This window comes from Thamnophis elegans, chromosome 14 (assembly GCF_009769535.1).
Source record: "Thamnophis elegans isolate rThaEle1 chromosome 14, rThaEle1.pri, whole genome shotgun sequence".
NCBI classification, from domain to species: domain Eukaryota; kingdom Metazoa; phylum Chordata; class Lepidosauria; order Squamata; family Colubridae; genus Thamnophis; species Thamnophis elegans.
In genome coordinates, this window is record NC_045554.1 from 8564975 (window position 1) to 8590435 (window position 25461).

The window sequence follows — 25461 nt, forward strand, 5'->3', positions numbered from 1 at the left end:
GGGGCGAACCTGTAGCAGCCCACCCCTGGCTATGAATCCATTTCTCCAAAAACCTAGGAATAACCTCTCCAGTCTACTAAAATATAACTCCCCCTCTTCTCTCTTCTGTCGGTCTCAAGATAATTTCACCCATTCAAGTTGCGGACTACTTCAGATTAAATGGACTTTGTCTGAAATTTCTGGAGGGCAACCAGGCAGAAATTTAGCCTGTTACATGCAGAGTCCAATAAATGAGGATCCATTACACAAAGGTTTCACACTCTATTGCCGAACTGAGAAAGTGGGCAAATTAAGTTACTAGTTTAACAAGCTCAACTGCATGAAGTTATTCTTAACTGATGTGTTGGGGTTCAATACTAGGGAGACAATGTGTAACAAGCAGTGTAGGGATTCAAATAATTGAACAACTGGTTCTTTGCCCTAATGATTTCTTCCAACAACCAGTTCACCCAACAGAAAGTTAACAACCGGTTCTCCCGAAGTGGTGTGAATTGGCTGAATCCCACCTTTGGTAACAAGACAAACAGTGGTGGGTTTCAAAAAAATTTAGAACCTCTTCTGTAGGTGTGGCCTGCTTTGAAGGAGTGGCTTGCTGGCCATATGACCAGGGGGGGAATGGCTTGCGAGCCATGTGACTGAGTGGGAGTGGCTTGGTGGTCATGTGACTGGGTGGGCATGGCCAACTTGTAAAATGTGGTGACACTCACTTAACAAAGCTCTTGTTTAGCAACCAAAATGTTGGCTCAGAAACTCTGGCATTGAAGTGTGCAAGTCTTAAAGCTGTCAAGCTACAAGACCCTTGCACCTCTAACCCTTTAGAAAAAAAACCCAGGGGTGTTCAAACTTGACAGCTTTAAGACTTGTGGACTTCAACTCCCAGAATTCCTCCTCTCGCTCTTCATCTTGATGATGTGCGGACAGGCGGGTGGAGGGAGGTGGAACCAGTTCTAAATGGCACGGTAGATTTGTGGGACCTCTTCTATAGAAAAGGTTAGAACTGGCGGGAACCCACCCCTGAAGGCAAAGCATCGCTTCTAGAATTATCTTCTTTGCCCAAAAATGACAGAAATTGAACATACATTTTTTTTTGGCTTATTAGGCATCCACAATCAATCGTGCCATGAAAGGATTCCTGCACAGCCAGACTGAAATAATGTCATTGTGGAGCCAACTGATAAAGTGTGAAGTTCTCCTGGAAAACAATGAGCACGCCAAATCTCTTCGTGTTAGACTGACCTCTGCAAAGAAGGAATTTAATCTGACGGCATCTTATTGCCATTTGGAAGTGGTAAGATGATATTTGGGGGTGGGGGGTCAGAGAAACATACAAAACATGTATTTGAGACAAATTCTCAAATACAGCTCATCTGTCTGGAACCCCCATTGCATATTGGACATTAATACAATCAAGTGAGAGACCGCCTCCTGCCGATTACCTCCCTCAGACCGATAAGATCTCACAGGTTAGGTCTCCTCCGGATTCCATCTGCCAGCCAATGTCGGCTGGCAACTCCCCAGGAGAGAGCCTTCTCTGTTGCAGCTCCAGCCCTCTGGAATGACCTCCCCATGGAGATCCGGACCCTTACTACCCTCCCGGCCTTCCGCAAAGCCACCAAGTCCTGGCTGTTCCAGCAGGCCGGGGGGCTTGTGAAACACCCAGCCCCACGGAAATTGTGAATGTTGCGCCTTTTTTTTTAAAGTGTTGTCTTGTCTATTTATCCCCCTTCCCTTGTCTGTTGTGAGCCGCCCGGAGTCCTCCGGGAGTGGGCGGCATACAAGACAAATAAAATGAAATGAAATGAATGAAGCGAGCCCAAAATATTTCACAAAGAGAGTCCTCGGCTCCTCTGCTCGCAACAGAATACCTTATGCCACCAGACTTGAAATTTTGGGCTTGGACAACTTAGAACTCTGCTGTCTACGGTTTGACCTAAGCATGGTACATAAAATTATCTGCTACAATGTGCCGACCTGTCAATGAGTACTTCAGCTTCAAGCACAATAATACATGAGCACACAATAGATACAAACTCAAGGTTAACCGCTCCAAACTCGAGTGCAGAAAATACGACTTCAGCAACAGAGCGGTCAACGCCTGGAATGCTCTACCTGTGGTTTCTTCCCCAAACCCCACAAAACGTTAATCTTAGACTGTCTACTGTTGATCTCACCCCATTCCTAAGAGGTTCTTAAGGGCTGTGCATAAGCGCACCCATGTTCCTACCATCCCTGTCCTAATGTTCCCTTTTATTTGTGTCCATTTCATGTATCCATATTCATGTTTATATTTATATCTGTTATCTAATGCATGCTTCATGAAATCAATCAATCGAATAAAATAAAGAACAGGACTGATGGGAACTATGAAGGGACACACACTGACTGGGGAATTCTGGGAGTTGAAGTCCAGAAGTCTCAAATTTGCCAAGTTTAGAAACCCCTACTTAGCCTTTCAGCTTTGTGGTCAATGAATTAGTCAGAGGTGGGTTGCTACCGGTTCACAAATTGCGACTGGGTTGCCAAACCGATAGGGACGCCAGGCTGGCCACGCCCCTGAACTGGCTCCCCAGTCGCCTATGCAGCTGCCGACATGTTTTTTAGTCATTTTATAATGTTCTGCGCAGGCACAGAACAATTTACAGGCAACTGCGCATGCGCAAGCAACACGAACCGGCAGTAACCCACCCCTGGAATTAGTATCATTCGCTTTTCATTGTGTAATGATGACTCTTTTTCTCTTAGATAGTGTAGTAACGGCTTCCTGTTTTCAGCCTAGGAAATCAAACATTTCTACATCCGTTGTGTGGACGGACCACAAAAACCCACCCCTGGTCCTACGGTTCGGGGCACAGCTAGAAGAAGTGAAGAAAGAAAATATGCTTTATCAGAAACGTGGGACTCTCCTGTTCAGGTACTTTGGTTCCCTTCTCACTTGCTCACATCCATTAGAATTTGCAGCAGGGATAGGTTACCTGCGTGAGCCAGTTAGATGGCGGTTAAAGCATCAGAAGATGGGTTCTGATTCCTTCTTAGGCACAAAGCCAGCTAGGTAACCTCGAGCCAGACACTTTCTCTCAGCTCTAAGAAGGAAGCAATGGCCTAACATTTCTGAAAAAACCTTGCCAAGAAGTCTGAATTATTGCTTAATTCAGACCAAAAGGTCCTGGTTTAATAGAATAGAATGGAGTGGAGTGGAGTGGAATGGAAGAATAGAACAGAACAGAACAGAACAGAACAGAACAGAACAGAATAGAATAGAATAGAATAGAAATTGGAAATGGAATTGCAATTGGAAATGGAAATGGAATTGGAAATGGAATTGGAAATGGAATTGGAAATGGAATTGGAAATGGAATTGGAAATGGAATTGGAAATGGAATTGGAAATGGAATTGGAAATGGAATTGGAATTGGGATGGAGTGGAGTGGAATGGAATGGAATGGAATAATAGAATAGAATAGGAATTGGAAATGGAATTGCAATTGGAAATGGAAATGGAATTGGAAATGGAATTGCAATTGCAATTGGAAATGGAAATAGAATTGGAAATGGAATTGAAATTGGAATAGAACAGAACAGAACAGAACAGAACAGAATTCTTCATTGGCCAAGTGTGATTGGACACCCAAGGAATTTGTCTTTGATGCAGATGCTCTCAGTGTACATAAAAGAAAAAAAATACATTCATCAAAAATCATAAGGTGCAACACAGTGATAGGTTATTTAGCTTACTAAATAAGCAATCAAATCATACTAGGAAAAAATCAAACAATATATATCGTAGAGATACAAGCAACAAGCTTATAGTCATAAGTGGGAAGAGATAGGTAATAGGAAGGAAGAGAAGAATAATAGTAATACGTTCTTAGTAAATTATTTGACAGTGTTGTGGGAATTAGTTGTTAAGCAGAGTGATGGCATTCGGAGGGAAACTGTCCTTGTGTCTAGTTGTTCTAGTGTGCAGTGCCCTACAGCGTCATTTTGAGGGTAGAAGTTGAAACAATTTATGGCTAGGATATGAGGGGTCTGTAGATATTCTTCTCCAACTCCTCAGGAGACCCCCGTCAGCAGCCCCTATCTCAACCGAGACCATTGCTTCTCTTCCTTTGCATCCTAGGCATCCGCTAAGTCTCCCCATTCCACAAAGCCTTCTTCTCCAGGAAACATTCACGGTGAACAAGAAGGAGAAGCACTACTCTTTGGAAACCAGACTGGTGATTGACGAGCGGGAAGTCTCCATTCTAACGCTCACCTTGGGCTATCCGGCTAAACATCCATATGTAAGTGATGAGCATGGACAGAAATGGAGGGGGGGAGCATGAAGAGTCATTCTTGCCATTCTCAAGAGCTTCCTTACATCTCTAGATATGCGCAAGATTGACTCATCCGTATAACCATGGCATTTTTCCTCAAAATACGGAAACATGCATCATGATGAGAAATCTCACCCAGGTAAGTTGGAGGCAAAAAAGAAGGGAACAATTTTGCCAAATGTAAATTATGAGCTCGGTGCCTGTTGGGAGTCCTTCTAGAGATGGTCCCAAGCTTGTATTTTCTTACCCACAATTCTAGTTCAGATTCTAGAAGAACCTTAGCCAAATGAACTCCAAATTATGGACTGTGTGCCTATTGGAGTTCTTCTAATGAAGGTCCCCAGCTTGTGTTTTCTTACCCATTGCAATAGTTCAGGTTCTAGAAGAATCTTGGCCAAATGAGCTCCAAATTATGGACTGTGTGTCTATCAGAGTCCTTCTAGAGATGGTCCCAAGCTTGTATTTTCTTACTCACAATTCTAGTTCAGATTCTAGAGAAATATTGGCCAAATGAACTCCAAATTATGGACTGTGTGTCTATTGGAGTCCTTCTAGAGATGGTCCCAAGCTTGTATTTTCTTACTCACAATTCTAGTTCAGATTCTAGAAGAACCTTAGCCAAATGAACTCCAAATTGTGAACTGTGTGCCTTTTGGAGTTCTTCTAATGAAGGTCCCTAGCTTGTGTTTTCTTATCCATAATAATAATTCAGGTTCTAGAGGGATCTGGGGCAAATGGCCTTCCTCACAGTGTCATCCCTGGGTTTTGGATTGTTTTCTCCCTCTGGGACCCAGCAGGGGTTGCCGAATTCAAATCCCCAATAACACCAACCAGCAGACCCAAAAGCAGACCTCAAAGAGAGGGATGCTGCCAGTTGTAGGTCTACAAGAAGGCTCTTCAAGTTCTCTGCCCTTTTTTCCATAGTCAGGAATGGTAAGTGAATGAGCAGCGCTAGTGAGCATGTGGTCAAGGAGCCATAGGGTTTTTCTAGGAGCTCTGAAGCCAACCATGTCAGAGTTTGTTGCCGAAAAATCAAATCCCGAAAGCACACGCAGATACCTGATTCAGCTGGATTCATTTGCTTCTTTATATACATAATAACAGATGGATAAATGTGCCATACCAATGTACAGTTCTACCAATTTCAACGTGGTAGAAGTTACAAGCAGAACATAAGCAGGAGAGAACAGTTAGTTTCATTTCAGAGTTCAGGGCAGACAGAATAGTTTAAGTTTTGATTCTCAGCACAGACTCAGATCTGTTTAAGCTCCCATTGGCTGACTTAGTTGCTATGCCTATTCATTGGCTGAACCTTGTTACCATGTCTCTCCCAATCATGAATATTCTAACAAACCAGAAGACCATGAGCTTGGGCTCAATGGGGCTCAGTCCTAGACCCATGTTGTTCTTAGCACCAAGTTTTTCTTATCATGACACCAATTGTAATACCTGAGTTCTGCAAAGTCTCTGAGATTCCAAATTTAGGAGATTCTTTGTTGACCCAGCAGTCTAAAACCATGAAATTATAAACCCTACAGGCTAATCAAGAGCTGGAAGTGAAACTGAAAATCAGTTACAAAGAAGTACTAAGCTTCCTGGGAAAATACCAAAATAAATCTAGCATGGGCCAATCCCGCCATCTGATACAGCTGGATATCACCCATTCACTCCAGGTACATATCTCCATACTATCTGGTTACCTGTGCTTCGCTACAAAACTATGTGATTGGGCTTGATAAATTGACGCTTAAAGCTTGAAAATTAATGAGTAGCTACGATCAGGCTTGATACATTGACACTTAAAGCTTGAAGATTAATGTAGCATACGTATCTCCTTAGCATCAGAGCGTGTTAATATGCGGCAACTGGCAGTTGGAACAGAGTCCTTTTCAGGTGGGGAGGGGGAGTAGAATGTCTAAACTCCCAGCCCACAGGCTAGATGATGAGTCACATGCTGGCCACACCCACTCCCGGTCTAGCGAAGGGATTGGACAGTTAAAGCTTGAAGATTAATGTAGCATATGTAACTCCTTAGCATCAGAACGTGTTAATATAAGGCAACTGGCAGTTGGAACAGCGTTCTTTTCAGGTGGGAAGGGGAAGTAGAACGTCTAACTCCTTAGCATCAAAGCATGTTAATATAATACTGTATTAAAAAATACTATGGTGGAATGGTCATTTTGAAAAATTCTTTCTTAGCAAGCATCTAGAAGCCAAGAGCAACTTATGTGCCAAATTTCAAGTTTGTAGGATTTACAGTTCTGGAGATTTCGTGATGAACTGAATCAATCCCAAAGGGGGGGGGGGGGAAGAAGCCAGGTTTGAAAATAAGTCAAAATCAAGGAAAATAAATGCCAAACTAGGTTTAGGAATCCAATATCTCCAGTGGGTTTGGGAATAGCTGATCTGTGTCATAACCACAATTAAGCTTCTCTTAACTCCTTTTTTTTAAAAAAAGGTAATCCAACAGTTCAACACTTGGCTTAATGGACCAGTCTCTGGATTTGAACTCTACCCTCAATTTCTTCAACAGAATTGGTCACATTTTCCACAAACTATTCAGGTACTAGAAAATATATTCTCCACGGTCATCTGTAATCAATTGTGTTGACTCTTCTGCATTTTTCTTCCCTGGTTCTATCAATGCACTGAACCAAAACACCAAACCAGCCCAAAAGTCAAAATGAAATTCAAGCTGGTGACCTTGTGCTCATTGTTGCTAGTTACCGATGACCTAGCACTGATGATGTTACCTTGTTGGGTAATGAAATATCTTCAAGAAAACAAACAAGCTCCGATAGTATTAAGGACCCCACAATCCTCCTCCTCCTCCTCCTCCTCCTCCCTGCAAACCCCATTCCTCCTACATCCTCCTTGATGTTACCTAGTTGGGTAATGAAACAACCAAGCTCAGATAGTATCAAGGACCTCACAGTCCTCTTTCTCCTCCTCCTCCTCCTCTTCCTCCTCCTCCTCCTCCTCTCTGCAAACCCCACTCCTCCTACATCCTCCTTGATGTTACCTAGTTGGGTAATGAAATATCTTCAAGAAAACAACCAAGCTCAGATAGTATCAAGGACCTCACAGTCCTCTTTCTCCTCCTCCTCCTCTTCCTCCTCCTCCTCTGCCTCCTCCTCCTCCTCCTCTCCACAAACCTTACTCCTTTATAGCACTGATGATATTACCTAGTTTGATAATGAAACATTTTCAAGAAAACTACCAAGCTCAGATAGTATCAAGGACCTCACAGTCTTCTTTATCCTCCTCCTCCTCCTCCTCCTCCTCCTCCTCCTCCTCCTCCTCCTCCTCCTCCTCCTCCTCCATCCTCCTTGATGTTACTTAGTTGGGTAATGAAATATCTTCAAGAAAACAACCAAGCTCAGATAGTATCAAGGACCTCACAGTCCTCTTTCTCCTCCTCCTCTGCCTCCTCCTCCTCTGCCTCCTCCTCCTCTGCCTCCTCCTCCTCCTCCTCTCCACAAACCTTACTCCTTTATAGCACTGATGATATTACCTAGTTTGATAATGAAACATTTTCAAGAAAACTACCAAGCTCAGATAGTATCAAGGACCTCACAGTCTTCTTTCTCCTTCTCCTCCTTCTCCTGCTCCTCCTCCTCCTCCTCTTCCTCCTCTGCCTCCTCCTCCCCCTCCTCTGCCTCCTCCTCTCCACAAACCCCACTCCTTTGTAGCACTGAAGATGTTACCAAGTTGGGTAATGAAATATCTTCAAGAAAACAACCATGCTCAGATAGTATCAAGGACCTCACAGTCTTCTTTCTCTTTCTCCTTCTCCTCCTCCTCCTCTGCCTCCTCCTCCTCCTCCTCTCCACAAACCTTACCCCCTTATAGCACTGATGATGTTACCTAGTTTGATAATGAAACATTTTCAAGAAAACTACCAAGCTCAGTCAGCACCAAGGACCTAACAGTCCTCCTCCTCCTCCTTTTCCTCCTCTTCCTTCTCTCCGCAAACCCCACTCCTTGATAGCACCTTTATAGATGCTACCTTGTTTGATCATGAAACATCTTCAAGAAAACTATCAAGCTCAGTGAGCACCAAGGATCCCACAATTCAACCTGAGCTACAAATATTATCTTCTATTGGCAGGATTTGTGATTTGCAAAACGCACCCATCATTTGAGGGTAGTATCTTTATATACTTTCTCCTCCCGTTCTCCTCCTTCTTCTTTTGACATCTGGGGTTCATTGATTTTGGATTGTGGGCCAACCAAGGACGTTAGTGTGGTCTTTTGACTCTGTTTCTTTCTGATGCTTTAGGCCCAGGCCAGCCTAAATTGTCACGGTCAAAATGGTCTCAATGGGTCATTTGACCTCCACACCGATACACGGACTCTAATGTTCCTGGAGGCCAATTTTGACAACGCGGTGAAAAGAAACACCCGAGCTTTTCGTGTGAGTGCTGCCCTAAAGCAGGACATTCTAGATCCGTTTAAATATGTGGAGCTGCAGTTCCTGAGTAAGGAGATGCCATCAAGGTAAATAAAGTGCGGATAGGTATAATCCAGTGGTGGGTTTCAAAAATTGTTTGAACCTACTCTGTGGGTGTGGCCTACTTTGTGGGAGTGGCTTGCCGCCCATGTGACCGGATGGGAGTGGCTTGCCGCCCAGGATATGAAGATGCTGACGACACTTGTCAGAACCACCTTAAATGACCTCACACACAGCACTGGCATGCATAAGAATAGGATGGAAACTTGTTTTTTAAACGGCATCTTTGGTTTGCGTTAAAACAACTTCAACACACGCAATGTTCTGATTGCACCACAAACGCAGTAGTCATCCTTACCTTTCACAGAGGCACTGAGTTTTATAAATAGGAGCATGATAGTGTAGAATAATCATATTTAAGGACCAGTGGTGGGTTTCAAAAACTTTTGGAACCTCTTCTGTAGGTGTGGCCTGCTTTCCGGGTCCACTGGTGGAACCTCTTCTAACCAGTTCGGTAGATTTGACGAACCGGTTCTACCGAATAGGTGCAAACTGGTAGGAACTCACCTCTGGTATAATCCAAAGATGATCTTCAACATCTTGTCCAGAACAGTTTGACTTGTTGAAATGACAAATAGGATGGCTTGTTTCTGCGTGGTGCAAATCGCTTTGCAGTTATTTCACCAATTCGTGTGGTTTGAGACATTTCTCTTAGCCAAATGGCTTTGTGAAGTTGTGTAGGTGGGCAGGACTAGAGTACTATCTCCTTATGTTTATTTAATGTCCAGTATACTAAAGCGTGTCAATCAGAAGCTGAGCTTGTCAATCAGAAAGGTCGATGGTTCCGCGGTTTGAATCCTTAGCGCCACATCATGGAGTGAGCTCCCATTCCTTGTCCTGCTTCTGCCAACCTAGCAGTTCGAAAGCATGTAAAAAAGCAAGTAGAAAAATAGGAAGCACCTTTGGTAACAGCATTCTGTGTGCCTTTGGCGTTTAGTCATGCTGGCCACATGACCACAGAGATGTCTTCGAACAGCGCTGGCTCTTTGGCTTTGAAGTGTAAATGGGCACCGCCCCCTAGAGTCAGAAACGACTAGCACATTCATGCGAGGGGAACCTTTACCTTTATACTAAAACAACAAAAGAAGTAGAAAACAATCATCATCAACCACAGAAATCTATGTTATTGTATTGGAGAAGGAAATACCAAGAATGGATGAAATATCAGGATTGTGTGGGTCTTAAATTGGCCTTTTTTTTAATGACAATAAGCAGACTTAAGAAGGATACATTGAAAGTTAAGATCAGGTCTCCTTTACTTTCAGTTCAACTTTTGCTGATTTCATGGACACAATCCATGGATTTTCTTCCAGTGCCTCCTTCTTAGTTGCTTGTTGACTTCAAGCATAGCCTACAGCTATGTTGTTTCTGATGGCCTTCCATTGAAGTAGTAGCTTGACCCTATTGAGCTTCGGGGACCAGAAATAATTGGCCAAGTAGTTTTCACCTGCTGAGACATTTTTGCATGTCTTGGTCTCATGATACCTGTTGATTTTTCTGCAGTTCTGCAAAATTGCAAACATTATAGAAAGCTCTTTTACTGTAAAATTGGACTGGCTGCTTGTGTAGCCTTTTTAGAATACTGTTAATGTTGGTTTTTCACTAATTTCTTTCTTACAACAGGCTGCTGTTGACATCATCAGTAAAATTGAATCAGCATTCCTTCCAGGTGGGCATTTCAGGATCCAAGGAGCAGAAAGCCCGTGTGGTGAACCTCCATGGCCATGTGTGGCACAACCTTGAAAGCGTACGGCTCATCATACCTCAAGCTCTTTCCCTGAATAGCTCCCTGAAGCATCGAAACAATATGAATGAAGGTACAGCATCTCTGTCGGTTGGCATAATCCGATCATTCGGTACCAGGTAGATAATGCTGCCAGGTAGATCTGGGATTTTCAGCTTCTGTTGCTTTGCAGGAAACAAATGTTGGCAATTTTCTGTGGTGAATCCTTGCTGTAATCAGGTTGTAAGTGGTATGGCCACATGACCCTGGGAATGCTGCAACCATCCTAAATATATGCCCCTTGCCAAGTGCCCGAATTTTGATTACCTGACCATGGGGATGCCGTTACAGGTGTAAGCGCAAGGACCAATTGTAGGTCACTTTTTTCAGTGTGGTTGTAATTTGGAATGAGTAGAGTAGAGTAGAGTAGAGTAGAGTAGAGTAGAGTAGAGTAGAGTAGAGTAGAGTAGTGTTTTTCAACCACTGTGCCGCGGCACACTAGTGTGCCGTGACATAATGTAAGGTGTGCCGTGGGAGAATTACTTTATATATAGTCAATATAGGCCCAGAGTTAAAATTTTTTAACATTTTCTAATGGTGGTGTGCCTCGTGATTTTTTTCATGAAAAAAGTGTGCCTTTGCACAAAAAAGGTTGAAAAAAACTGGAGTAGAGTAAGGAATGGAATAAGGAATGGAATGGAATGGAATGGAATGGAATGGAATGGAATGGAATGGAATAGAATAGAATAGAATAGAATAGAATAGAATAGAATAGAATAGAATAGAATAGAATAGAATAGAACAGAACAGAACAGAACAGAATAGAATAGAATAACAGTTTGGAAGTCTTCTAGTCCAATCCCCTGCTCAGGTAGGAAACCCTACACCACTTCAGACAAATAGCTGTCCAAACTCTTCTTTAAAACTTCCAGTGTTGGAGCATTCACAACTTCTGGAGGCAAGTTGTTCCACTGATTCATTGTCCTCACTGTCAGGAAATTTCTCCTCAGTTCTAAGTTGCTTCTCTCCTTGATTAGTTTCCACCCATTGCATCTTGTTCTACCTTCAGGTGCCTTGGAGAATAGTTTGACTCTCTCTTCTTTGTGGCAGCCCCTGAGACATTGGAACACTGCTATCATGTCACACACACACGCACACTCCATCCTTCTTTTCATTAAACTAGACATACCCAATTCCAGCAACCATTCTTCATATGTTTGCTAAATGAATGGTTGTTAATCCAAGGACTATCTGCAAAGAGTTATGATTTCACTGGCCAATTTGGCAGGCCTCTAACCTTGGTTTAGGCCCTCCTGATTCAACCCTGATTTTCTTACTTCTGTCTAACAGGCCTTGTCGTCGTTGCAGTGAACCAATCCGTTTTTTCAATTCATGCCCGGAGCAAATGTCTATGTGGGAATGAAAGCGTCTATAGCATGATGGTGGCCATGACCCAGGATGGTGGTGGTATCTTCTCAGCTCAGGGGAAACTGAAAGGCTCCCTGGATTTGAAACGAAGCATCCAAAGGGATGAAGCCCGTGTTCTGAAAGGCGTGAGAGCTCCCTGTGTTGACCTGGCAAACATTTTCCTTCAGAGTGAGGTCGGATTCACAGCCACCTTCACACACAACATCAGCAACTTCCATGCAATAGGTAACGAACGTTTGAACGGTTTGCCTCTTAGTTTCAGAATCATTGGGAAAGTCACTTGAAAGCCGCCTTGAGTTGCCATGTGCGAATAGGTGGCAATATAAATTTCCTAAAATAAATCAATAAATAAATTCACACTACCTAGAATTTAAAGGGATATGGTGGCTCAGTGGCTAAGATGCTGAGCTTGTCGATCAGAAATGTTGGCAGTTCAGCGGTTCGAATCCCTAGGGCCGTGTAACAGAGTGAGCTCCTGTTACTTGTCCCAGCTTCTGCCAACCTAGCAGTTTGAAAGCACGTAAAAAATGCAAGTAGAAAAATAGGAACCACCTTTGGTGGGAAGGTAGCGGTGTTCCGTGCACCTTGGGCATTTAGTCATGCCAGCCACATGGCCACGGAGATGTTTTCGGCCAGCGCTGCCTCTTCGGCTTTGAAACGGAGATGAGCACTGCCCCCAAGAGTCGGGAACAACTAGCACATATGTGTGAGGAGAACCTTTACCTTTACATTAGAATTTAAAGATTAATCCATCATTGTGTTGTGGCCTGTTGACCGACAGTCCTTCCAACAGCCAAATCAGAGGAGGAGGAGGAGGAGGAGGAGGAGGAGGAGGAGGAGGAGGAGGAGGAGGAGGAGGAGGCGGCTTGGAAGTCAGGGTCAGCTTCAAGGCAACCCGAGAGCTCCGAGGGGGAAAGAGGGAATGGAGCTATCAGAGAGAGAGGAGAGAGGTGGAGCCTGGGCTGTCAGTCAGCCCTCAGATGGACAGTTAACAGCCCCCAGGCCTGGAGGTGGCTGATTAGGAAGAGAGGGAACAGCTGGGCCCTGTGCCTGATGCACAGAAGGCAGAGGAGAGGAGAGCAGTGGAAATCTATGGGCTGGTCCTTGGGAAGGAAGAGCCACCACTGTTAGCAAGGCCCCATCCTAGTTCTGGAGATAAAAGACAGGGAGCAGAGATGAATAGATGTGGCAGACAACTATTCATCTCCAGGATGGATGGACCTGTTAGCCTGTGGTGAGAGAGAAACTTTGCTACGGCTGGTGGCGCTCCTAATAAAGGAATCTTTTGAGTTTACTTCAGAGGGTTTGTTGTGTTTGGGGAGCTGGGTCAGAACATTTTAAGGATTGGACTTTGTCTTATCCACAAGGACCCTTGACTTTTTGTTGGTTGGTTCAGAAAAACCTTCATTCCAGGAAGCTGAGCTCTCCACTCAACTGTCTCCTTCTCCATTGTCTTCTCTAGGACTTCCCAAGGAAAGTAGCACCAAGGCCATGTATGGTCACAACAGTACTTACCAGAGACTAACTGTGGATCTTCAAGGGGGCAACCAGAAGATTAGTGTCATATTTGGAGTTGAGAAGTTGCATCCAGAGGCCCTTCAAAGCCAGTTGGCAAATCAATCTTTAGAGGTACAAGAGTTTTTCTCCCAATTTGGGCAATGATAAATATGGAGGGTTTTGTTGTTGTTAGTTGCGAAGTCATGTCCGACCCATCACAACCTCATGGACCATGATCCGGTCGTCTACCATCCTCTGGAGTCCATTTAAGCTCATGCTGACTGCTTCGGTGACTCCATACAGCCACCTCTGTCGTCCCCTTCTTCTTTTGTCCTCCATCTTTCCAAGCATGAGGCTCTTCTCCAGGGAGTCTTTCTTCCTTCCCATTAGGTGGCCAAAGTCTTTGAGTTTCACCTTCAGGATCTGGCCTTCTAAAGAGCAGTCAGGGTTGATCTCCTCTATGACTGGCCTGTTGGATGGCCTTGCAGTCCTCCTTCTTTTGCCCTCCATCTTTCCCAGCATCAGGCTCTTCTCCAAGGAGTCCTTCCTTCTCATTAGGTGGCCAAAGTCTTTGAGTTTCCTCTTCAGGATCTGGCCTTCTAAAGGGCAGTCAGGGTTGATCTCCTCTAGGACTGACCGGTTGGATGGCCTTGCAGTCCTTCTTCTTTTGCCCTCCATCGTTCCCAGCATGAGGCTCTTCTCCAGGGAGTCTTTCTTCCTTCTCATTAGGTGGCCAAAGTCTTTGAGTTTCCTCTTCAGGATCTGGCCTTCTCAAGAGCAGTCAGGGTTGATCTCCTCTAGGACTGACCAGTTGGATGGCCTTGCAGTCCAAGGGACTCAATGCAGGAGTCTTCTCCAGCACCAGAGTCCAAAGGCCTCCATTCTTTGGCGCTCAGCCTTCCTTAATGTCCAACTTTCACAGCCATACTATGAAAGGGTTACCGACCATGAAAATAGTCTCACTAACTTTAGGTTCAGAGATAGATAATAGACTGACTGGCTCACTTACACAATTTGTCTATTTGTTTAGACCCAAAAAAAGCTAAGGTGACATTTTGATTCTTTCTTTTCTCTTGTAGGCATCACTAAGAACATTGCTCCATGGACCAGATGTGGCCAACAACTCGGGGCCCAGTGTAATAAGGGAAATCTTTTCGAATAGCAGTTTTGCTCCACTGTGTAACCACACAGCATGCAACCTGGAAATCGGCTTCAGTCATGCTTGGCCTTATCTTACGTCTCTGGGCCTCGCCCAAGAGAATAGGGTGAAAATGGCCATCACAGGAGGGAACCCGCACAGCGTCCTTCTAGAAATCACCCTGGGAAATGGCCAGTGGATGGGCCATGGGGCACTGAGTGCTGAGGCTGGAGGGACAGCTGCTGAATGGAGGGTGATTTTTCTGAACAAATCTGACTCTTTGGAGGTGATTACGCAAGAGTGTCTTCTGAGAGTTTCTCAAACTCAAGAGGGTAGATGAGAGGGGTCTCACACAGTCCGTGTAAAGCAATATAAGTAGCAAATCTGAGGTTATAAATTGTGTATTGATTTATAAATTATAATCCCAGCAATTTGCCTCCTTGCAGCAAACAGCAAACAGTTTGTGGTTGTTACATTTCAGACTATACTTGTACAGATGCTGTTAAAATTGATGTGGCTTTCTGGAAGTATACGTTATCCTGTGCTATTTGAAAGAAGATACAAGAGCACTAGGCCTCTTCAGATCAAGCATTTATTTTAAAAAGCTTCTTCATTTCGTTAAGTTGTCTAGAACAATAATAAAGCAATCTTTAAAAAATAAGTCTAATAACTTGAACATTCTAAAGGCATTTATAGTTATTGACTTACCTCCTTGCAGCAAACCGCCTGATTAGCACAAGAAAAAAAATTCTGCCTCTGCCTCCCAGCAATTTGCCTCCTAGAGTAAACAGCCAGTTTCACTTTCAATTTCTCCTGATCATCAGCTGTTTCAGGCTGCAGGGAGGGAAAAGCCTATTGCCGCTCCTGAAAGCCCCATTTTCCCCATTTGCTGCAAGGAGGTAAAGTGATGGGAGGCAGAGGGCAAAGGGTGGGGGCCAGTGGGTGAGTGGGGCTACATTCAGTGTATAAGACGCACCTAATTTTTCACCCTCTTTTAGGGGGGAAGGTGTGCTTATACTCTGAAAAATACAGTAATTCTTGAAATTAATCTTTCCTAGCTTTGTATGTTGTAGATGTGCTGGAATCACAGATTCCAGAATTCCCAGCTATCAGTTGTCGGGTCTCATCATGACTGCTTGGCTGAGGTCTATGAGAAATTTGAGGGTGGGGTTTAATTATGACTTGAGGATGCAGTGACGGCCAAGGAATTGGGTATGTCTAGTCTACTACAAGGATGCGGTGGCTCAGTGGGTAAGACACTGAGCTTGTCGATCGAAAAGTCAGTAGTTCAGCGGTTCGAATCCCTAGCACTGCGTAACGGAGTGAACTTCCATTACTTGTCCCAGCTTCTGCCAACTTAGTAGTTCGAAAGCATGTAAAAAAATGCAAGTAGAAAAATAGGCACCACCTTTGGTGGGAAGGTAACAGTGTTCCATGCGCCTTTGGCATTCAGTCATGCCGGCTACATGACCGCGGAGACGTCTTCGGACAGCGCTGGCTCTTCGGCTTTGAAACGGAGATGAGCACCGCCTCCTAGAGTCAGGAACAACTAGCACATATGTGCAAGGGGAACCTTTACCTTTAGTCTATTGAAAAGAAGAACTATGGATTATACAATAAGAGTGCTCCAATATTTGAGGGGCTGCCCCAAAGAAGAGGGTATCACCCTGTTTTCCAAAGCACCTGAGGGTAGAACAAGAATCAATGAATGGAAACTAATCAAGGAGAGAAGGAACCTAGAACTAAGCAGAGATTTCCTGGCAGTGATAACAATTAACCAGTGGAATGGCTTGCCTTCAGAAGTGGTGTGTGATCCATCAGTGGAGGTCTTTAGGAAGGAACCAGACAGCCATTTAGGTGAAATGATACAGGTCTCCTGCTTGAGCAGGGGGTTGGATTAGAAGACCTCGAAGGTCCCTTCCAAGTCTGTTATTCTGTATTCTATCTCATCCAGGACAAAGATTAGAAATGGATTGCCTTCAAACAAGTTTATGTTTTGTGTCTCATCATGGTAGGATCGCGGCTTCCCAAATCATGCACAATTAAATGGATCCCTTCTGAAGGACGATGGTCAGCTGGAATTCTTTAACAGCCTCCAACTGGAAGACCAAGGGGCCTCCTTTTCAGTAAGCGCCAAGAGCCAGCCAAAGTTTATTTTAGAAGTGGAGCTGAGACACGGGCTTTCATTCTTCAACAGGATCCCCAATGAAAATAAGCTGATTGTCCATTGTGGGAAACAAATCAAGCGTGCCCTCAACTTCGAACTGAAATCTGGCCTCTGCCAACTTCAAGCCAACTTGGAGATGGATGCAGGAAACCGATCCCGATGGCAAGCGGTGATGGAGAACTCTTGCAACATGATACAGGTATAATCTTGGCCAGTGTACAGAGCAAGGAAGGTGACCTTGGCAGAGAGACACAGGTGTTGTTGTCCAGGCAAAAAGGGCAACCACAACTCTAATCATCCTGGTCTATCAAATGGGGCAGACACTGCATTATGGGAAAGGATAATTGGTGGGTTTCAAAAATTGTTTGAACCTACTCTGTGGGTGTGGCCTCCTTTGTGGGAGTGGCTTGCCGCCCATGTGACCGGATTGGAGTGACTTGCCATCCATGTGACCAGATATGAAGATGCTGACGACACTTGTCAGAACCACCTTAAATTACCTCACACACAGCACTGACATGCATAAGAATATGATATTTTTTAAAAGGCATCTTTGGTTTGCGTTAAAACAACTTCAACACACGCAATGTTCTGATTGTACCACAAACGCAGTAGTCATCCTTACCTTTCACAGAGGCACTGAGTTTCATAAATAGGAGCATGATAGTGTAGAATAATCATATCCAAGGACCAGTGGTGGGTTTCAAAAAAGTTTGGAACCTCTTCTGTAGGTGTGGCCTGCTTTCCGGGTCCACTGGTGGAACCTCTTCTAACCGGTTTGGTAGATTTGACGAACCGGTTCTACCGAATAGGTGCGAACTGGTAGGAACCCACCTCTGGAAAGGACTTGGTGTCAAACGTTCTGACCCTTCGGGCTCATGCTGGAGCCCATCTTCAGGGAACTTCTCTCTAGCAGAGTGTGTGCTGTTCTGTGTGTGGTATTTATAGTGCCTGTTGTAAGTGGCTTTTTAGATGTTGATTTGGGTGTTGGTGGTGGCTGCCTCTTAAGTCATTAGCTATCATTTGCTTGTGCTGGCCAGCCCTCACCTTCTAAGTACTCGATAGGCTGCTGGTAAATCAGCATTTCTGTTGACTGACGAGAGGGGCCTGTTTCCCAGGCTTCAATCATTTCCCCGGCTGTTTTTGTCCCTGCTCGTTCAACAATCTTAGTAGCCTTAGTTCCCTGAAGATGGGCTCCAGCACGAGTCCGAAAGCTCAGAAGACAAAACCTCTGGTTTTATCCTTGGGCCATGTATGTATATTTGCCTTCCATTTGTGAGAGCACATTTAGCTAATGTTAAATAATAGCCATCCGTAGGTGCTGTCGGGTTGAGCATTTCGTTTTCATTTCAGGAACTTGGAATCCCAACAAAAATGAATGGATCAGGACACCTTTTAAAGGATAAGATCAACCTTGATTCTCAAGTGGTGCTTGCTGTTGGTGAAAACACCGTCTCTGCTTTCCTCCTTTTAAAAGGCACGGCTGTAAGTAACTGCTTGATCACAATGAATGACTTTTGAATGTGGGGTGTAAGGCTGCTGTTTAACCTGGTTAGGGTTGCTTCAGGGGTGAAATCTACTTACCTCTGCTACCAGTTCGCAAATGTGAGCGCACGAGCCACCTTCCCCGCATGCGCACCTTCTGCGCATGCACAGGACCTTCCATGCATGCTCAGAGCATCAAAAACGGGCATGATGATGTGAGGTGGGCACTGCTTGCAGATATGCTACCGAGCATATCTGCAAGCAGTGGTGGGTTTCAAAGATTTTCTGAACCTACTCTGTGGGTGTGGCCTCCTTTGTGAGAATGGCTTGCCGACCATGTGACCTGGTGGGAGTGGCTCACCGGCCATGTGTTTTCTCTCTCTCTCTCTCTCTCTCTCTCTCTCTCTCTCTCTCTCTCTCCATCCTTTTGTCTCTCTGTCCCTTTTTCCTTTTTTTCTTTCATCTCTCACTTTTTCTCTCTTTTTTCTTTTTTTATTTATTTCTTTTTTCCTTTCTTTCTCTTTCTCTCTCTGTGTGAGTGTGTGTGTGTGTGTGTGTGTGTGTGTGTCAGTGGTGGGTTTCAAAATTTTTGGGAACCTCTTCTGTAGGTGTGGCCTGCTTTCCGGGTCCACTGGTGGAACCTCTTCTAACCGGTTCGGTAGATTTGACAAACCGGTTCTACTGAATAGGTGCGAACTGGTAGGAACCCACCTCTGGTTTGAAGTTATAAGGATGTGCAAAATAAAGTCACAAGTCGCTTTCTTCCCTGCCATCATTGTAACTTCAAATGGTCACTAAATCAACTGCAGGACTTCCTGTAGATTTTGTTCACCGGCACACTTGATTTTCTTTTTATCATTTTTCCTGCAGACGAGACGAGAATTCCACGCACTCCTGGACCAACGCATCAAAGGGGCCATGAACTCTGGCATTCCTGCAAGGACAGAAGTGGATTTAATTTCAGAAAAAAGCAGTGCCTTTTGTGAAAGGCTGCTTCAGTTCAAGGTGGACAGCCAGCAGGTAAATAATGCCTTGGTAAGGCCACACTTGGAATACTGTATTCAGTTTTGGTCTCCACGATGTAGAAAAGATGTGGAGACTCTAGAAAGAGTGCAGAGAAGAGCAACAAAGTTGATTAGGGGACTGGAGACTAAAACATATGAAGAACGGTTGCAGGAACTGAGTATGTCTAGTTTAATGAAAAGAAGGACTAGGGGAGACATGATAGCAGTCTTCCAATATCTCAGGGGTTGCCACAAAGAAGAGGGAGTCAAACTATTTTCCATGGCACCTGAGGGTAGAAAAAGAAGCAATGGGTGGAAACTAATCAAGGAGAGAAGCTACTTAGAACTGAGGAGAAATTTCCTGACAGTGAGAACAATTAATCAGTGGAACAGAAGTTGCCTCCAGAAGTTGTGAATGCTCCAACACTGGATGTTTTTAAGAATATGTTGGATAACCATTTGTCTGGAATGGTATAGGGTTTCCTTCCTAGGCAGAGGGTTGGACTAGAGACCTCCAAGTTCCCTTCCAACTCTGCTATTATTATTATTTGTTTAAAAGTTTTTATTGTGTTTATTAATGAGGAACACACACACACAAAAATCATCTTTCATTACATCTTGCAGAAAGCGTATCCATTGGTTACAAGTACATTTCGTGCGTTTCTTCCACAATCCCATATATTTCATTCAGTTTAAATTGTACATTTTAGAATTTATATATTTTACTATCACTATACCACCATTTTCATTTAATAGGATTTTAGGGACACAGCCCCCTATTGGCATTATTTCTTTTTTCCAGTCTCAATAAATCTGCCGTAACTTTACACACGCTTCTGTCCATTTTATTTTTACTAGTAAAACACACCTGCTTGTATCATTAAATATTATCCATTAACATTTCTTTGTTATTGTTTTTTTTTAATTAAAAAAAATTTTTTTTATTTTGTTACTTAAACAACACATGCCCATACCAGTGGGAAAAGAAAAAATCAAAACACAGAGAAGACAAAAAGAACAAAAAACAAGGCAGGGGGAAAAAAGGAAAAACAAAAGAAGAAAAAAGAGAGAAAAAAAGAAAAAACTCTGCTATTATTGTATTATTGTATAAATTGCACTTTCTTTGATGTAGGTTTCAATTTGCATGACTCGGCAGCCTCCCTCACAGGTCAACCCCAAGGGTTAGAAAAAAACGTACATAAAGGTAACATTTTCCAAAGAACTAAACATAGAAACACAGATTAATTAATAGAGTTGGAAGGGACCTTGGAGGTCTTCTAATCCAACCCCCTGCTCATGCAGAAGACCTGTATCATTTCACCCAAACGGCTGCCCAGTTCCTTCCTAAAGACCTCCACTGATGGATCACCCACAACTTCTGAAGGCAAGTGGTTCCACTGGTTAATTGTTCTCACTGCCAGGAAATTTCTGCTTAGTTCTAGGTTGCTTCTCTCCTTGGTTAGTTTCCATTCATTGCTTCTTGTCCTGCCCTCGGGTGCTTTGGGAAACAGGTTGGCTCCCTCTTCTTTGTGGCAGCCTCTCAAATATTGGAACACTCCTATCGTATCATCCATAGTCCTGTGTTCCAATATCTCAAGGGTTGCCACAAACAAGAGGGAGTCCAGTGGGCGTGGCAGAGGAAGGATACTGCAAAATCCCCATTCACCACCACCCCCCATCAGCTGGAACTCTGAAGGCAGAGAATAGATGGGGGGGCCAGTCGGAGGTGGCATTTACCGGTTCTCCGAGCTATTCAAAATTTTTGCTACCGGTTCTCCAGAACTGGTCAGAACCTGCTGAATACCACCTCTGGTGCGTGCGTGCGTGCGTGCGTGCGTGCGTGCGTGTGTTCCAGCATAACTCTGGAACGCCTTGAACAATTTCAAGCAAACTTGGTACACAGATGACTTACTCTCTGGGAAAAAAATACTGCGGGGATAAGACAACCCTAACACCCCTTGGGTTTTGTGTTCTGTTAAGATACAGCCTGTTGTGCCTTCAAATGGCTTCTACTGTACTGCCATAAAATGACTTCTACTGTACAGCGCAGTGGAGTTGCTATGGTAACGGCTCCACAGTACTCCACCAGGGGGCTCCCTCTGGTAAGGGGGAAAATCCAACATTAGAAATTACGTTTGGTCCGGACGTTTCCCCCCCCCTATAAATAAATACCCGGGCAACTCCGGATTATCAGCTAGTCTAAAATAAAACCTTATCTCCTGGGTAACCCTCTTCTCCCAAACTTACATTTCTGGTAAAAATCCAGCTGTTGTATTTGGTATTTGGTATTTGGTATTTATTAATACTTATAGGCCACCCTTTTCCCTGAGGGGACTCAGGGCGGCTTACATAAAATAAAGGGGGGGCTATACAGACAATAGACACAACAATACATAGGAGTAAAATAGTAAGTAACATTCATTCATCATTCGGGTGGGGACAGTTATCTTTGTCCCCAGGCCTGACGGGCTAGCCAGGTCTTAAGGGCTGTGCGGAAGGTCTGGACGGTGGTGAGGGTACGAATCTCCACGGGGAGATCGTTCCAAAGGGTCGGAGCTACTACTGAAAAGGCTCTCCTCCGTGTTGTTATCCAAACTTGCATGAAGAGGACAAAATCATTTCCCAGCCTGTTTGCCAAAAACAAAGGTTACATTACTCCATTTTATGATGTCTCTTTCTGCTGATAACAACAGGTTTTGGTGTCTTCTTCGCTCAAGCGTGGGAGAGCACAGGTTGCTTATTCTGCCACTGTCGCACAGCCTTTTAACTTCGCGATGAAACACGTGGAGGTCAGCTCCCTGACCCAGAGCCACAAAGGAGCGTATGCACAACAGGTAATTGAAGAGAATGATCTCCCAAGGGTTCTACAATGCATTCATTTGTCCAAAAACAAATGTATCCTATGAAGTTCAACCAGTCCTACTTGCAAGGAATGAGATATTATAAAGCTTGATCCACTTAAATTTGACCAGAGAATTATCTGGCCTGGAAAGGAATTTGTTGTTTTTGTTAATTGCAAAGTCATATTTGACCCATCGCAACCCCATTCCTCCAGGCCTTCCTGTCCTCTACCATCCTCTGGAGTCCATTGAAGCTCACACCGACTGCTTCAGTGACTCCATCCAGCCACCTCATTCTCTGTTGTCCCCTTCTTTTGCCCTCCATCTTTCTCACCATGAGGCTCTTCTCCAGGGAGTCCTTCCTTCTCCTTAGGTGGCCAAAGTCTTTGAGATTCCTCTTCAGGATCTGGCCTTCTAAAGAGCAGCCAGGGTTAATCTCCTCTAGGACTGATTGATTGGATCACCTTGCAGTCCAAGGGACTCGCAGGAATCTTCTCCAGCACCAGAGTTTAAAGCCCTCCATTCTTTGGCGCTCAGCCTTCCTTATGGTTCAACCTTCACAGCCATCCATTGCACAGCCACATTCTGTAAAAGACCAGGGAGCACGGAGAAAGGTATATGAGTCCTCTCCAGATGTTTTGGATCCTGTCTCCCATAGTCCTTTCTATTGAGGATGCTGGAGAGGGCCTGATGGGCACCATAACCCCAAGTCTCTAAAATTGCTGTGCAAGGGTAACGCATAACTGCATCCCTTTTTCAGCAACATGGACATGATCCAACTTGCAGTGTTATAACGCAGTTAATGCTCTGTGAATAATGGTAAAAATGCTTCAAAACATGGTCGGTTTGAGAAATGCAGTAATGGGAGCTGTTGGCCTTTCTCAAACAGTGCACGAAGTCCTCGACTTACAACTGTTCAAAGTTATAGCGGCACTGAAAAAAGTGACTTATGACCGTTTTTCACAGTTGGCCTCACTCCCAAGTCAACCTCTGTCCTTTAGATGCTCCCTTCGTCTGGCGGCTGCGCATGTACACACTGGGAACAGGCTCCAGCTGTTCTTCTGCTCCACTCATCTCCGACTCCGAAGGCAGCTGATAACTGTCAGACGGCCCTGGCCCCCTCTCTGCCTCCGACACAGAGCCCTCATCAGAGCCTTCCCCAGACTCCAGGACTGGCTCATCTTCCTCCCCAACCTCCTCCCCAACCTCCCAGACTCCAGGACTGGCCCATCTTCCTCCCCAACCTCCTCACTGTACGAATCTGCCACCAGCTCCCCTGGCCACTGGCCGGCCACAGCACACAACAACTGAGGCAGGAAAGGTTGCAAAATGGGGCAAAAGCCACTTACCACGTGTCTCACTTAACAACAGAAATTTTGGGATCCATTGTGCTTGTAAGCCGAGGACCACCTGTTCCAGGAAACAACGTTCCCTGATATCCATTGCTAAACAACCAACACAATGTCATGGTTGACTTTGAGTTGGGACCAGAGAGGTCAAAGTTGAAGTCTGCACATAAGTTATGAAGTTTGTCTCAGATGACTTTTGAGCATCCGTCTCTTGTAGTCTAATTGTTAGGAATATAATCTAACGGTTGGGTTGGCAATATATAAATCATATAACAATGTTGTACCTGTTTCTTTAAATCATACTGTAAAATGTGATTGGTTGCTGTTTCATCAATCGGCCAAAAGAGGGAGCTAGAATGACTGTTAGCTCTCTGTTTGTTAGATGCTGGGCTGATCTGACCTGAGTGTTTTTTGGAAGCTGGGTGTTAGAAAGTGCCGTGAGCTATTGTAAGTTTTTGCAACTGCTAGCAGACTTTGAGTACCAGACTGTTTGTATAATGTTATTTGGATTATACCTTAACTGAAAGACATTGATGACTGACTGTCTTATCCGTGTATGACTTGGACTGTTTGATGGACTCTGATACCTCTATTTCCACGGAAGTAAAAGCCTATTTAAACTGTAGTGTCTCTGTACGCTGGTTTGTGTGTTCTCCAACACAACTCTCACAACACTTCACTGAACGCACTCGCTCTCCCAACGGGGAGCTTACCTAACACTAATGGTGGAGATACTGTTGTCACCTTGAGCTTTCAGGATAAATTTCTCTTCTGAGTTGTAGATGCAGCTTGCTTGGAACCACGGCCAGCCAGCCTGGATGAACTTCACTTTTGGAGACAAGTCCAGGGTGAGAAACACGTGCTGGGATGCTTGTATCACAACTTCTTCTGGACAGGTATGGATGTTTTCTTTCAGCAAGAAAGGATTTCAGGGTTGGGCAGTGAGCAAACGATCCAGTTTCACTAGAGACACAAAAAAAGTGGGGGAAAGTAACATGGTTTTTGGAACCAAACCAGATGTGGCATTAAGTACATCTTTGAGTTTGATAGCACTAGCAATAACACTTATATACCACTTAATACTGCTTTACAGCATTCTGCTGTGTCCTGCCAGCAGAGCTGGCAGCAGATTCGGACAGTGAGGAGGTTGGGGAGGAACATGGGCCAGTCCTGGAGTCTGAGGAAGGCTCTGATGAGGGCTCTGTGTTGAAGAGCTGTATGCCAGTTATCAGCTGCCTTCAGAGTCAGACATCAGTGAGGCAGAAGAACAGATGGAGCCTGTTCCCAGTGTGCGCATGCGCAGAGTTGCCAGACGAAGGGAACAGCTAAAGAACAGGGGTCGAATCGGTTCAATTTTTCTCCGGGGGCCAGTGATCCAAGGGGTGGCCTCCAACCTCTGAAACTGCCATTCTCCAAGTAAATAATGTTTTACATCTTTTTTTCTTTTTTTTTGGCAGCTTAGAAACATCCTAACCATTGCAAGTCTTCGGGCCTGTGGATCCCTTAAGCAGACCGCAGCTATGTTGAATCAGCACCTGGATCTGACATGGGACAACAAGACCATCGTACAACATCTGACCTACGAGGTAACGGAAAGCTGGTTTAGTCACCAAACTTTCAGTCTCCCTGCCTGTTGAGGGCAGGATTTTGCACTTTTGAGAACGCAAAGTACAGCGAGGAGCCCTCTGAGTCGGCTCTGGAGGATGTGGAGGACCCTGGACAGGGTTCCGACTCCGAACAGAGTGCAGAGAGGCTGGTTGGAGGCACCTGAGCCTTGGACCAGTGGGGAGGAGACAAGGGAGGGTGAGCCGGAGGCCAGTAGTGAGTTATTCCTGGATGCACGCCATCGAAGAGCTACTAGGCGTCAGGAACAATTATGCAATTACAGGAGGTAATTGCACTCAGCTGGTGGTCATTAGGCTCCTCTCCAGACTATAAAAAGGCTACTTGTGCACACATGCCCTCTTTGCAGAAGTCAACACAGAATCGAATGTCGGAGAACTT

General features: G+C 44.6%; 1 protein-coding gene across 1 annotated transcript in view; it reads left to right on the forward strand.

The window, feature by feature from the left end:
- LOC116517843 overlaps positions 1 to 25461 on the forward strand; it is a gene marked incomplete at its 5' end in the record, with an annotated part of 96362 nt that overhangs the window by 40348 nt on the left and 30553 nt on the right. Inside the window, 18 exons of the mRNA XM_032231015.1 lie at positions 1100 to 1288; positions 2772 to 2911; positions 4118 to 4280; positions 4366 to 4452; positions 5238 to 5246; positions 5852 to 5986; positions 6772 to 6876; positions 8596 to 8813; positions 10450 to 10643; positions 11900 to 12202; positions 13440 to 13606; positions 14554 to 14898; positions 16628 to 16978; positions 18133 to 18264; positions 19135 to 19284; positions 21962 to 22102; positions 24240 to 24353; positions 24915 to 25043. Of these exons, the coding sequence (XP_032086906.1) occupies positions 1100 to 1288; positions 2772 to 2911; positions 4118 to 4280; positions 4366 to 4452; positions 5238 to 5246; positions 5852 to 5986; positions 6772 to 6876; positions 8596 to 8813; positions 10450 to 10643; positions 11900 to 12202; positions 13440 to 13606; positions 14554 to 14898; positions 16628 to 16978; positions 18133 to 18264; positions 19135 to 19284; positions 21962 to 22102; positions 24240 to 24353; positions 24915 to 25043 (3072 nt within the window). The remainder of the gene's footprint in view (positions 1 to 1099; positions 1289 to 2771; positions 2912 to 4117; positions 4281 to 4365; positions 4453 to 5237; positions 5247 to 5851; positions 5987 to 6771; positions 6877 to 8595; positions 8814 to 10449; positions 10644 to 11899; positions 12203 to 13439; positions 13607 to 14553; positions 14899 to 16627; positions 16979 to 18132; positions 18265 to 19134; positions 19285 to 21961; positions 22103 to 24239; positions 24354 to 24914; positions 25044 to 25461) is intronic.